Raw genomic sequence first — 15,696 nt, forward strand, 5'->3', positions numbered from 1 at the left:
AACCATGTTGATCATGTGCAAGTCACTGATATAAAAGTAAGACCTCCGTCGAAGTAGAATGAAAGGTGAAGATAACGAACAGTAATCAATCTTATAACTCGACAGGGGATGTTTACTCCTCCTAGGCACTTGATCCCACCTCTGGTGTGTCCAGTGGCCCGTGTGACCGGTCGACAGGGGATATTTACTCCTCCTAGGCACCTGATCCCACCTTTGGTATTTGCAGGGGTTTATGTTTACCCACATATCTATTTTGTATTGCTTATAGGAGTTAGGAGATTGATCACTGTTGGTTATCTTCACCTTTTATGTTCATTGCCAGTACGCCTGGGGAAAATATTGCTTGCACTTTCATGGTTACCTTCTTTAGATGATTATCATTCTGATTATTATCACAACGAATCTCTTCTAAGGATATTGCAGATATCTCTATGGGTGTACTTTAAATTCAGTTTTAGTTAATTCAGGTTCAAACAAACAATATTGGATATTCGAGAGGAGTACGTTGTTTTCTTTTTCTTAGAATATTTTCCCACGGATTTAAGATTGTGTCAAAAGAATTCATTGGTCCGAATGTATAATTGCATATTGAAACCGCCTCGGTATTTATTTCGTATAAAGATGTTTAGTGTTTTTGATAGACCACCCAAGCATACGAATTTTAAGAAGCAAATTATTGATTAATAGACTATATCAAGCAATTCAGGTAATAACTAAACTATAAATCCTAAAATTCCTTCTTTTTTCGCATGAGCATCGCCTTCAGTCTTCTTCCGGAATTAAAGGACTACTTATTTGTCACACCGTCTGGGCAGGGAATTATGCCACACAATACAACTGTGAAGTTGTACACGTTTTTGAATAAGAAAACTTCAGTTTTGCGTTGTTGTAAAACTTCGACATATTTTGTTTTAATCCAATCGATTGCTATACTGTTTTTAATCACCAGAGTAAAATATATGTACAAGACAATGATACAATGTTGAATAGTTAGTTTCAAAATGTCATTCAAAAAGTAGTTTGCCGCACTCTTAAAACAGGACAACAGCAAATTGATGACTTCTATGATATAAGATTTAGCAACCTAAACTAAAAATAAAATAAAATGAAAGGTTGTAACCTTTTGATACGTTATCGATATATCTAAATGAAATAGTGGGAAAAAAGAAGCCATTCACTTTGAAATAAATCACAGAAATTAATGAAATTTCACGACGTATATTATCGATGTTCGATAATAAAAGCACATCGTATTTTTAATCTGGTTTACTCCATACATACATTGGAGATGATGAACGACCGGAAATTGTCTCTTTTTTTATCAAGAAATTACAATATGTAGAGGATAGGATTGAACACAAACAAGTTTTCATAATTCAGAATTGAAATATTTTATAACTTTGTTTTTACTATTATTATTTATCATCAAACATATCTAGTCAATATGATAATACAGGGTCGGAAGAGGTCAGGCAAAAATATCATTAAAGATAAAAAAAAATCTCTCTCAAAATCTCTCTCTCTCTCTCTTTATATATATAAATATATATATATTTTACACCTATTTACTGGTTATGAGGACAATAGCAAGTTTATTGTCCCCCAAGATAGCAACCATTTCCTGAGGAGCATCCGAGGGAAATAGTTGTTGTCGAGGGGGACAATGAAATTGCTATTTTCGAACAGTCAGTAAATAGGTGTTTTATTTAACCAAAGTAGACTTGTGTTAGGCACTTCATACCGTTTATGTTGTCGTTACAACCTGAACAGTTTATGTTTGATCTAACTGCGTAATGTCTGTAAAATCGCCGTTTTTCCCTCTCAGATATTCATTCAAAATGTTAATCGACGCTTTAATTACTTTCTTAGTATTAACAGCACCTTTTTCATCCAATATGTATATACTCCCTAAATCCCCTTCCCTCAGGGATGCAAAGCATTCTGCCATGATTGTCATCTGGTAAACAAGTTAGAGTTATTGGCTTTGACGTCATGATCCGAATAAAACCAGAAAAGTCCCGATATGAAAAGCGAGGGAAATTAAATGCTGCCTGTGAATAAATTGACGACTATTTCACTATGGGCAGATAGCACAAAAACTATTTTACGGAAGAGAGAAAAAATACAAGGTTTATTCGACATATTTTTGTATAGGAAAAATACACTGAGGTACAATATGTAAAACTTATACGGTACCAATTTTGATGCACCAGATGCGCATTTCGACAAATAATATCTCTTCAGTGATGCTTAACCGAAATGTTTGAAATCCGAAATAACTATGAAGTTTTAGAGCTAAATATAGCCAAAATCAGCGTGCCAAAAAAGTGGAGCCAAATTCGTCCAAGGATAAGAGCTGTGCATGAGGGAGATAATCCTTAATTTTGAAATGAATTTCTAAATTTTGTAACAGCAATTAAATATACATCCGTATTTTCAAGCTAGTAACGAAGTACTTAGCTACTGGGCTGTAGAGACCCTCGGGGACTAACAGTCCACCAGCAGAGGCCTCGACCCAGGGGTCATAATGTAAAACTTATACGGTACCAATTGTGATGCACCAGATGCGCATTTCGACAAATAATGTCTCTTCAGTGATGCTCAATCGAAATGTTTGAAATCCGAAATAACTATGAAGTTTTAGATCTAAATATAGCCAAAAACATCGTGCCAAAAAAAGTGGAGCCAAATTCGTCCAAGGATAAGAGCTATGCATTTATACGTCAAATCAAAGCTAATAATAGGTCTATGGTACAGTATATGACGAGCCTTTTGCTCCTTTTCAAAGTTCTTACTTGTACATTGAAAATTTATGATAAAGTGCTGGGGTTGCAGAGCTTCCCTTACATTGACCAACATATCTTAAAGAATTCTACATTTTTAAAAGTCTTTCTTGGACAGTTTGGGTGGGAAGATGAGAAATACTGTCCATGTACTTATTTTAGAGGCATTCAAATTTTTGCGGATTTGGTGGTGAAGCAGGAGCACTAATCCATAATTGTACTCAACTATGAACATCTCTCTTTGGCAATTATCACATATAGAAGAAACGCTATGTTATAATTACGCAAAATAGTGGATTAACTCTAAATTTAAAATGGCTGAAATATTGTCAAAACGGCGTAAAACCCCAATCAATCAATCAACCAACTTTGCCAAATTTCAAAAACGCTAAAATGAGAACCAATACAGTATTCTCGCATGCTTTGGGAGCATACGTCTCTCCTCTCGCTCACAGTTTGAAAAGGTAACACATGATTGCGAATCAGATGTCTGACTGGAAGAACCTCTGTACCATGGGACAGCACTCCTCTCTATATAAAATGGCCTCTTTCCAGTACTCAGCAGCTATTTTATGGAATGATTTACCAGTACCTATAAAAATATCACAAACACCCAATGCTTTTCAAGCTAAACATTTGTAAGATAATGTCGATTGAATTTGAGTTAATCATTTCCTTGTGCGTATATGCATGTACTTATAATCATATATTCATTGCCAGAAGGCCTGAGGAAGAATATTGCTTGCACCCATCAGGTTACTTTCTTTAGATGAAGGACATGCATTACATGTATTATTATCAAAACGAATTAATTCTAAGGATGATGCAGATATCTTTTGGGTGTACTTTAAATTCAGTTTCAGTGTATTCAGGTTTAAACGAACGATATTGGATATTCCATCGGAGTGTCTTTTTTGATTTATAAAGACTACCTTGAATTACAGGAGGATGACAAAGGAAAGATAACAGTGTTTAATCTCACTACTATAATACAAAATTAAGAGTAGGGTACATGCGAAACCGAATACACTAGAGGTGGGATCATGTGCCTGGGAGAAGTAGACAACCTCAAATTCAAGCTGTTGATAATCTCTGTGTTCTCCGTATATGTCACATTCAAACACTGCTGATGTGCCATCTGGTCCAAAATTTAGCTTCTCATAGCTTCACATTTTGGCTAAATTTGGATGTACTTTAAATTCAAATATATCAACCGTAAAACACATGGCGTGCAGCTTTGTAAACTCAGTGACTGTGAAATGATTTCAGATTAGATTTCGTATGACTAAAACTAAGTTAACATACCTTTCATGAAGACTTTGAGACTACATGTGGTGTGCAAGTACTTCTATACTTTTTATATTGTTTATTAACAAAGAAACGTGTACACGGAATGCAGATAATGAACGGTGATCAATCTCAAACATCAAATAAATGTTGATTGTCACTTTAATATGTACGAGTATGTTAAAAAATCAATTCGTTCTCAAATATTATGTAATAGATGTCGAATAACGGAAATCATGGTCGTTTTTATAATGTTGATGTTTAAAATTAAAAAAAACAAACCTATATTGACGTCTTCAACAAAGGAGATAAGACTAGTCATCATTCTTAGGCACTTTGCGAATTTGCTCCAAGTACATGTACTTCAGGGACTCATTGCTTTGTTTACCTGATCGAAATAGAGGGACCACAGCGGTTGTATCCGGTCAGCAGTGGATTCATATTCCATTAAAACTGATACCACCTCTAAAATGACCAGGGGTCCTTGTTTGCCCAACTCTTGATTTTGTATTCCTTATGGGATTTATGAGATTGATTACTGTTCTTCCCTTTTCCATTCTTAGGCATTTCAAAACTTTATTCTAAATATCGTTTCTATGACATTAAGATTAAAAAAAAAAAAAAAAAAAAAAAAAAAAAAAAAATTAGGAGGTTTATTTGTCAGTTATGAAAGGTGAAGATAACGAACAGTGATCAGTCTCATAACTCCTATAAACAATACAAAATAGAGAGTTGGGTAAACATGGATCCCTGGACAAATATGATAGACATGGACACAAACCTGTAATGTTAATTTTATGTTAGAGAATACCCAGAACGCGCGATTTTGTTTCATTATAAAGAAAAATTTCCCCGACTCCATTGGAATATTCGTGCCTTTGAAACTCGTGAAACTTTGATAATTCCTGAATCCGCCCCTGCTGAAGGAATTGCATCATTTTTGGTCAGACGATCCTTCTGTGAAATGTCTAGACAGTCATCAGAAAAAATCTAGAGACGATAGCATTTCGATATACACTGTACAACAATATGCTTTAAAAAAGGGAAGATAATCACATAATTCTTATAAAGAATGCAAAATTAAAAATAGGGCAACCATAGGCCCATTGATGCACCAAAGGTGGGGTAAGGTATCTCGGAAGAGTAAACATACCCTTTTAACCAGTCACATCCGTCGTGAGCCATTTATCTTGATCAAGTGCTGAAAATAATCTTTAGTAAAAATGAATACGTAAAGAACAAAATAAACTTGTATGAACAAGAGGCCCATGGGCCACATCGCTCACCTGAGCAGCAGTTCTTAGGAATAAACAAGCTTGAGCAATACTCATTATAGTTGAAATAAGTTATGAGTTTGATCACTGTTTGTTATCTTCGCCTTTCATACAACAGCTTGGTTCAGAAAAAAACCTTTTCATAGGTAACGAATAAAAATTCATTAATCATCAAACTTCATTGTTAAACTTGACTACAAATCCATTAATTATCATATGCCTTTGTAGACGGATATGACCTTTCATATTAACAAATTTCATTTAAGGATGCTTTGTGCCAAGTTTGGTTCTCTATACATTTGCATACAAAACTTTGATCACCTATTGTGGCACCATCCTAACCCCAGGGGTTATAGTTTTTACAAACAGGAAATCTCCACTTTGTCAGGAAACCTTCATGTAAATTTAAGTTTGACCTAGTGGTTCTTGAGATTTTAAATGACCCCATCATATCTTTGAATTTTTCTTATTATCTCCCCTTTGAAGGGGGATGGCCCTTCATTTGAACAAACTTGAATCCCCTTTACCCAAGACTGATTTGTATCAAGTTTGATTGAATTTGGCTTATTGGTTCTGTAAAAGATTTTCCTATATATCTGCATGTAAAACTTTGATACCCTATTGTGGTCCCACCCTACCCCCGGGGACCATGATCTGAGCAAATTTGAATCTACTTTATATCAGGAAGCTGTCATGTAAATCTCCACTCTTCTGGCCCAGTGGCTCTTGAGAAGAACATTAATAAAGATTTTCCGTAAATATTCGCATATATAACTTTGATCCCCTATTGTGGTCCCAACATATCCCCGGAGGTCATGTCTTTAACAAACTTGACTATGCAAGGTGAAGATAACGAACAGTGATCAATCCCATAACTCCTATAAGCAATACAAATAGATAGTTGTCAGAAGGCTGTCATGTAAATGTCAGCTTATCTTGCTTAGTTGTTCTTCCGAAAAAGACTTAAATGCCCCACCCTATTTTTGCATGTTTGTGATTATCTCCTCTTTGAAGGGAACATGGCCCTTAATTTGAAAAAAAATAAATTGAATTTCCGTCACCTAAGATGCTTTGTGCCAAGTTTGGTTGAAATTGGCCGAGTGAGTCTGGGGAAGAATGTGAAAATGTGAAAAATTTACAACGACGCCGACGACCACAGACGACGGGCAAATTTCGATAAGGTGAGTTAAAATGTCAGATAACATTCAAAACTTCACACGTATTGTGTCGCATCATATGAAAAAACGAGGGGCAATTGAAATGTGAATTTTCAAACATTCCAAGGAGGACCCAGTTGCAGAAAAATTAGTTAACTGACACTTAACTTCTAGATAACACTATATTGACGTAAGAGTTAATGACAATTCAATTGTTATATAAAGTGAAGTAGCCTTCGTGCAACTGGGCCTAGGTTTTTGGCATCATAGACAGCTGTTTCTTTGATAAAAGTGGAACACGGAAATAGTCATGTTTTGTGCTGTCATTAAAACACACTACTCAGATTATACGCACAAGGATTCTCAAGCTGGTATTAAAAGATGCTGGGGTTCCTCATTGACAATAATCTGTAGTCAAACCAGTTTGCCAAAACCGGTCAAACAAATCGGTATGAAACATGTCAGACAGCATTTAACCCAATGATAGGTTGTATTGGCAAACTAGATCGTTATATCGACCATACGATAATGTTACAGGGGTTTCAACAATCTCATCTAAAGTCAGCATTTCGCAAATTCTATGGTCGTTATAATGATCTAATTTGTAAAAAAACAAGTTATCAAGGTGGCGAACAGTCTGACCAATTGTTAGACCGTTCTTTATACATTGATATTGACTTCGGATTACTCCATTTATCTGGTCAAGATATAAGATTCACGACGGATGTGACCTGTCAACATGGGATGCTTACTCCTCGTAGGTACTTGATTCCTCCTATTGTATGTCCAGGGGTCCCTGTTCGCCCTTCTTGTCATTTTGTATTCTTTATGAGATTGATTATTGTTCGTTATCTTTACTCGTATTGAGCTGTTAGTTTTCTGTTAAGAAAATATGCAAATGTAAAGCCGATTTGGAAACCTCTGTGGCGTATTCCATGTTGAGGTTGCTGGAATATATCGAATCGACATATAAATGAATCGAGTTGAAAGTCAGAGCAAGCTATTTTCTCTTTCATGTAGATGTTTTTGAATACATTCTGCCTCATAAGAATATAATAGGACAATTAGAAAAGATACACAATTCATGCCTATGGAAATTTCAACAGATTGTTGAAAATCCTTATCACTTAAGACTACTTTCAACATCTTAGAATGCATCATTTCCTCTATGTAAAATGCTAATATTTTAGTTTAAAGAACATTCGCCACTGCATAAGTATGAAAACCCTCAGAATAGCCTTATTGATAATCATTTCTGAAATGTCCTAAAAGAAACAGAATTACATAAAGATGTTTGAGAATATTTGGACTTGCTCCCTTTCCCCATATTCACGTGTCTTATGTTTCTGACAGGCCCAATTAACCACATTTTCCCCACACTTGCGTCCATAATCTGTCTGACCTATCCCTCCAATTTAGATTTCCCTAATTACCTTTATAATTCTGATAGAAACGAACTAATGTTAAACTGAAATCATACGACTGCGACAAAAAATTTGATGCTAATTTTAAGTTGTACTCCATATATAGTCTTAATCTAGAATCACTTCGTACAACAGAAATATGACAAAAACGTTTGAAGTTGCATACATTATTGATTTTAAAAAAAATGCACAAATGTATCTCGTATTCCAAAGTATTATCTGATGAAAAGCATTCAAACTTGGTGAAAATGTTGCGCATTATCACAAAGAAATTTCCTTTGGACTGACGATGATATCAAGGGCTGGTAGATGTCACAAAGATAAACAATATGTACATACATTACATGATTCGTTTTAGAAATTTCGAATAAAGAAATAGTTTTTCAGTGAATATTCAGTATTGAACAAATCGTGTTTTCGATCTTGCATTTACATATGATTTTAAATTACAAGGGTGCTGTTGAGGTGCATTTGGATATGAAATTTGGAAATAAGATTTTCTTCATTGGCGATTTTATATTTCACTTCTACAAATGCATCCATTTTAATTGCAAACTTTACATGCCTATATATACATGATATCATACAAAATCCACGAACATGTTCTTTTTCCTCTAGGAATTGTTTTGAAATTATTTTATATATCCATCCCATTACCAGTAGTTATTGAGCTGTAATTAAAACACTAGAGTTCATTATAAGAAAGTCAATGCAGATTTGACTTTGAACTTAATTTGACCTTCATCTTAATCAGTACAGTCCCTAAAAAGTTATACATTCCCACTTGAGCGGTGAGTGAACGGTGAACGCACAATGAACGCGCGAAGAGCGAGCAGTGAGTGAACGATGTGTCAACGCAGAATGCAATTTGGTAGAGGGTTCATGAACGCTGAAAGATGAGCGAACGCAGATCTCAAACGCGAGCGCAAAGTGAACGATTTATTCGGAGAGTCTAAGATGTTTTCCTTGCACTGTTCATATTTCATAATCAGCGAGGAATAAAATATGATTTATGTACATTTTCAAAAGCAACAGACACATTTTTGTGCCGACATCACCAGCTTACATTAAACGCTATATAGTTTTTTTTTTTTGTAAACACTTCCCAGAAGAAGAAAAAGATAACGAACAGTGATTATTCTCACAACTCCTATAAGGAATACAAAATTAAGAGTTGGGCAAACACGGACCCCTGGATATACTAGAGGTAGGATCAGGTGTTTATGATGACTAAACATCCCCGTTGACCGGTCACACCCGCCATGAGCCCTATATCTTGATAATGTAAATGGAGCAATCTGCAGTCAAAATCAGTGTGTAAAGAACGGTCTAACAAATCGTATGAAACACGTATTGGCAAACTCTATCGTTATAACTACCATAGCATTTCCTAACTTTAAACGAGAATAGTTTAAGTTTACTTGTAACACGCAATTAGATTGTCAGAGCACACTGAAAAAAGTAGTTTATATTGCATAAAGTAACTTGGTATGGGGACATGCGCCATTGACAACCCAGGACGGCACTACTTTTTTAATTTGACATCGTAGCAGCGTTAAATTGTATGCCTTCTATGAAATAGAAAATCAGCGGGGAAAAAAGTGCACAAGAAATTACTTTTGTTTGATTTTTCTCGATGTCAAAGAAGGCGTATATTTTTTCTACTTGTAAATACACGAAAAATTCGATACTAACTCTGATACAACGATAACATGTGCGAAACAATGATATATCAAGTGCTTGGAACTTTTGCTGTTTCATAATAAAAGATATTTTTACTTGGAGTTATTGCTTGACCCGTCTATCAAAGCATAAAATGCGTCATGTATTACAAAATGTATCAGATGACGTCACGCCAAGTCGATTGAGTCCGTGTGTGAATTGTTTACATTTTACTGTGTCAGTTTTAATTGGCGACATTGCTGCATGCTATGGTACATTTTGTAAGTCATAATTTAGTTTAAACTTTTATACAGTCAAAAAACTGCAAACATTGTACTATTTTCTGGTGCATGACGTATTTTTTGTGTGATGCCAGATTTAGATTTTAAAAACTTTTCCGGTACTTTCTGTCGATCGTTTTCTGTGCAGTAAACATTAGGCCTACATACATAGCCTACACATATCTTCTGCTATCAAGATTCGTTGCAAACACCACTTTGTGTTTTAAAATTTGATTAATAAAGTACATGCTCCAGTAATGCGAAAATCCAAGACAGCGAATTTCTCGGTCGACACTTCGTCATTCTGTTGCTATAGTGAATCCTTGCGCGGTGCAAGTGATTTCTATTTCTCAGTGTTTGTTTACCTTTTTGCATAAATGGAAACTTGTTCAGTGTAGGTTTGTCTTTTTATATTAAATTATAAAGAATGAAGCTTAAAAACTGCACCAAGTTACATTATATCGGATAGCATAGACCAAATTAGCTTCATTCCTTAACTGCTGAAACCCCTGTTACATGAACGTCTTTGTCAGTAGCCTGTTTGGATTTGAAAACTGATCATACGCAGAATAAGCTCTTGCGTAACAAATCAGTTAAGGGACAAAGAGTTTTAAAAATAAGACATCAATGCTTAAATGGCTTACATTGGTATGTAAAATCAGAAATCATGTGGAATGTACAGTAATTCAATATTGCTTCTTGTTCAGACATACATCTACAAACTATTCCAATCACCCGCCCTTTCCTATTCTTAATCCCGGAGTTGCGTCAAACCTAAGACGTTAAATATCAGTAGTGACTGCCTTGCTAATCGCATGGCATTGCAGGTGAAAGTCAGGTCTAGTAGATATCACTTTAAGTCACTGCACACTGTGTACAAGCCGATGTCCGTAGTATATACTACGGTCATTGAACAGCGGATGTAAGAATTCTACATTCAGGATTTCGTAAATAAATAGGTAAACGGTTGTCGATGTATCTAAATGTCGATATCAAAACTACAGCAAGAACTATTTCTTGTCATATAGAAATTTTGGAATAAACTCTTCTTATAAGAATACAGAACGAACGTTCTCTTCATTTTTTTAATTAAAGTTTTGCTGAACTTTCACTACAGAAAAATGCATGGCATGATATGAGATCAGTCAGTTTGATCTCGACTACAAGTGTATTAACATGATTATACGTCAAACATGTAAATCAAAACAAGCAGTTTAGGTAAACACTGATGAAACCTGTCCAATTCATAAACATTAGATTATCTACATTTAAATACATGTCTATTGAACGAACGTTCATAGATGAGAACAAAACGGTTTGGTCGAGGAACGCTTCTAGTCAATAACTGAATCTTTCATTTTCTGTAGTAGGCTTCTTGTTCTGTATGTCGATTCGAAGAAAAGTTGAAAAAATTACTAACAGTAATCAACCTCGTAATTTCCATAGAGAATACAAAATTAAGAGCAGGGGAAACACGGACCTATAGAAACACCAAAGGTGAAATCAGGTACTTAGAAGGAATAAGCATTCACTGTTGAACGGTGACATCTGTCGTAAACCCTATATTTTGATCAGGTAAGCGGGATAATCCATAGTCGATGTCAGTACGAGAAGAACGGCTCAAGAACTGATATGAAACAAGTCAGGCAGTATTTGATCTACAGACAAATTGTATACTTTTGGCAAATTAGATCACTATAATGGCCAAGGACGTGTAAAATACCGGTTTTAAACGAAACCGTTGAAACCACAGTAATATCAATTTTATTTGTCCGTAGCCTACCTCGATTTAATAGTTCATCATACGTAGAACATGCTTCCATGAATCGAGTATTGGTTGATTGATTGAATGATGTTTTCCGCCACACTCAACAATTTTTCAGTTATCTGGTGGCGCCCAGTTTTTTATTAGTGGAGGAGAGAACTTAGATACAATGCACCTGGGAAGAGACCACCGACCTTCCGAAAGTAAACTGGGAAACTTTCTCACTTACCGGTGCGAGCGGGATTCGAAACCGCGCCGACAGAGGTTGAGGCTGTGTGATTTTGAGCGCGATGCTCTAACCACTCTGCCACGGAGGCCCTTCATGGATCGAATAACACCATATGCAAGTAATAGTGAAATGTTGTTACATAAATGAATATGGGAAGTCGACGAAGGAAGTCATCCTGTTTGTCAGAACATTGAGATGTTAGTTTGCCGTTATTGTCTATGTTCAATAAAATAGCTGAATATGAAGCAGATATCGAAGATTGTGTGGTGTTTCTTACTGCCCTGTTGTTAATATTATTTGTTCGTAATCGTTACTTTTTTCATACTAATAATTCTATATTTTCTTTTTTTGAGACACAAACAAGTTCAGAAAACATATGCTGTTCAACATTCAGTTTATTCTGAAAAAAATCTTAACAGAGAATTGTTAATTGTATATGTGTAATTATTTGCATGTGCTAATCTAATCACTGAAACTGCTTTAGAGTTCAATATTTAATGATAAGATTTATAAGTACATAAGATACAAATATATTATTCTGGCTGACCTATCATCTACCAGTGTCTTAACAAAAAGTACTAGGAAAAATCCAGAGATTATATGCTCTAAGTGAGCAATGAAAACTAATTATGTTCCTTGGATTTCTGTTCTCCTTCAAGCTAATTCTTCTGAAGAGTCTTTCCACAATGACAAGTCGATGTCATGGTGCATGCTTGAACAGTACACCTCCGGCAAACTAAAAGGAAAAAATAAAATACAGTGAATGTAGCTTTCTGTCCTAACTGAATAACAAAGTAGTTGTTAGTTTCCTAATTTATTGACATTTCCGATTATGTTCCAATTATTCAGACTCCACCAATGGAAAGAAGGAAAGTACCGAGGTGATTCAAAATGTCTTTGCAAAGTTAAACTACCAGATGCTAAAGTATTAGTGACATTTAAGTCTTAATGATCACTTTCACGCTCCCTTGTCAGCTTTCAGACGATGGATGTGATTGGTTGGAGTTCTATACATGGGAGTAAGAAAGAACATTGGAATATTTATTCCACTACCTCGGGAATGAACCGAAGTCGCCATGGGTTACCGCGACCGGTAGAAAGGTTCAGTATTCAATCAATTTCAATGTTCACAACTTTCGAATGCCTATTTTAAGTATCTTTGCGCAGTCTGGAACAATATCCATATAAAGATTCTTATTCATAATGTATTAAGAATTTGAAATCTTATGAATAATTGTTATTCGAAACAGTCGCGTCAATTTCAATTTAAACCAATTTCTTCAAGCATATATATATACATTTTCATAACTGAGAATTGTGTATATATGGATTGTAGTAGAGCATACAATATCAGTAATTGTCACGATAGAGACATGATATGCACATAATCATGCTTCAATCATTTAAAGATGGAAATACATTGTTTTCATTGTCATATAATTTAGTTTTTCTTGCTATAATTCTATCTGAGCTGGGGGCGAATAATGATAGATGTAGAGGTAAGATTGGATTCAATTTCCGTTTCATACATCCTTTTGTAAGCAGAAATAAATAAAATCAAACTGCGTTATTTAGGTTAAAGTCGAACAAACGTCTGACGTCATCGTAGAGGTTGACAATACTCACCCATGTCTGAAGACGTCTTCCGGAATCTTCCCAATGTTGGTGTTTCTACAAATGACCTGCGCCAGTGTGGTTTTCTTGATTTCATCCAGCTGTGGTAGAGTGAATCCTGTGATAGGTTGATTGTTCTCATAATAGAATCTGCGTCACAACAAAACAACAATTATTGTAATGATAAAACATAAGGACATTTTAGTATATGACTGATGAATAAACATTATTTAAGTGTTTCTCCCAACATTAAAAAACTAACCATCGACGACCATATCTATAAAACAAAATACAGAAAAGTTGCAATTCGTACATTATGAATGTTTAGAGATGATAAACATGTGTTTTACATTATAAATCAGTAAATGATTGTTTGGAGACGATAAAGCTGTGTTTTACATTACACATTAGGAATTTGGTGCTCGTCGACGCTTCCACATCAACACTAACTTCATTTCACATTTTACCCAAAATTAATACAAACAAAATGTATCATTTTTGTAGCATCCTTATCAAATAACGAAAGGTGAAGATAACGAACTGTGATCTATCTCCTATAAGCAATACAAAATAGAAAGTAAACACGGACCCCTGGATATAGGTGGGATCCGGTGTCTAGGAGGAGTAAGCATCCCCTGTTGACCGGTCACATATGTGAGCCCTATATCTTGATTATGTAAACGGAGTAATCCGTAGTCAAAATCAGTGTGCCAAGAACGGCCTAACAATCAGTATGAAACACATCAGACAACATTTAACCCAAATGATAGGTTGTATTGGAAAATTAGACCACATAATTTACGAAATGCTGACTACATGTGTATTGAAACCTCTGTAACATTGACTTGTTTGTTAGTAATAATAATTAAATAATCAAGCGATAATTAAACAGATATGAAAATCATTTGAATATGGTTACATATCTTAAATCTGATATTGATTATATCTATTTTGAAATGAACTTTACCATGAAGTCATATCTGATTGTTTATACCTGTCTCCAAACTTCAGCGCCTTGAACTGCAGTCCAATTAGGCATGCAAAAGTGGGGCCCACTAGAGCCCCCTCCAGAGGTTCTTCTGTTACCCCAGCGGTGAATAAATCCATGTCAAATACATGACTGGAAATAAACAAACATCTGGTCAGTGCGTTAATTCATTTTCCGAACTTTTTTTTTAATTGCAAATATTTTTTTTAATAAAAGTTAAGTTTTGATAAGCAAAATATGGATCGATGTTGGGATAACATTCCCCCAGTTTGCATATAAAACAGCAGTAGGAATGAGTTTACATTTTACTTGCCGTTTTTACAAATAATACACTGGTACTTCTTTGACTCCAATACATTTTAGATAGAAACAGAATGTAAATGGAAAGGTGGAGATAACGAATAGTGATCAATCTCATAATTCCTATAAAGAATACAAAATTAAGAGTAGGGCAAACACAGACCCCTGAACATACCAGAGGTGGGATCAGGTGCCTAGGATGAGTAAGGGAGCGGAATGGAAGGGAGTGGATGCTTTCCTTGCTAATGAGCGAGTTCAACTGACAAAAATATATCCCTTAAAAATTGCTTTCTGAGAAAATTAAAAGATAGAACCATGCTTCTACTAGTTTTATTTTGAATTAAAAATATGAAAGTCTGTATTCCATTACATTTGTTTATTTTAGTGGGATTAAAATTTTAACAGCTTTGGCAAGGGCACTAATCTATGGTTACGCTAAAATATGAAAATATCCATTCATTATCAAACACAGAACAAGCGCTTAGTCATAAATACGCCGAATAATACATCAGTCCCGACTAGTACATCAGTCCCGACAGCACCAAATTTTGAGCACGTCAAAATAAGTACACGTAGAGTATAATTTCCATTTATAATATAGACCTCCATTTCAGATGAGTAGCTAAGTACTTCGTTACTAGCTTGAAAATACGGATGTATATTTAATTGCTGTTATGGAATTTAGAAATTCATTTCAAAATTAAGGATTAACTCCCTCATGCATAGCTCTTATCCTTAGACGAATTTGGCTCCACTTTTTTGGCACGCTGTTTTTGGCTATATTTAGCTCTAAAACTTCATAGTTATTTCGGATTTCAAACATTTCGGTTGAGCATCACTGAAGAGACATCATTTGTCGAAATGCGCATCTGGTGCATCAAAATTGGTACCGTATAAGTTTTACATGATGTAGCAGGCTAAGCAGGGCCTCT

At 35.1% G+C, this 15,696-nt stretch overlaps 1 protein-coding gene across 1 annotated transcript in view; it reads right to left on the bottom strand.

The window, feature by feature from the left end:
* Positions 1-15,696, bottom strand: part of LOC125679824 (uncharacterized) — a 40,186-nt gene that overhangs the window by 16,316 nt on the left and 8,174 nt on the right. Inside the window, exons 9-11 of the mRNA XM_048919284.2 lie at positions 14,471-14,596; positions 13,489-13,626; positions 12,548-12,598 (exon numbers count right to left, since the gene is read on the bottom strand). Of these exons, the coding sequence (XP_048775241.2) occupies positions 12,548-12,598; positions 13,489-13,626; positions 14,471-14,596 (315 nt within the window). The remainder of the gene's footprint in view (positions 1-12,547; positions 12,599-13,488; positions 13,627-14,470; positions 14,597-15,696) is intronic.

This window comes from Ostrea edulis, chromosome 2 (genome assembly GCF_947568905.1).
Source record: "Ostrea edulis chromosome 2, xbOstEdul1.1, whole genome shotgun sequence".
Lineage (NCBI taxonomy): Eukaryota > Metazoa > Mollusca > Bivalvia > Ostreida > Ostreidae > Ostrea > Ostrea edulis.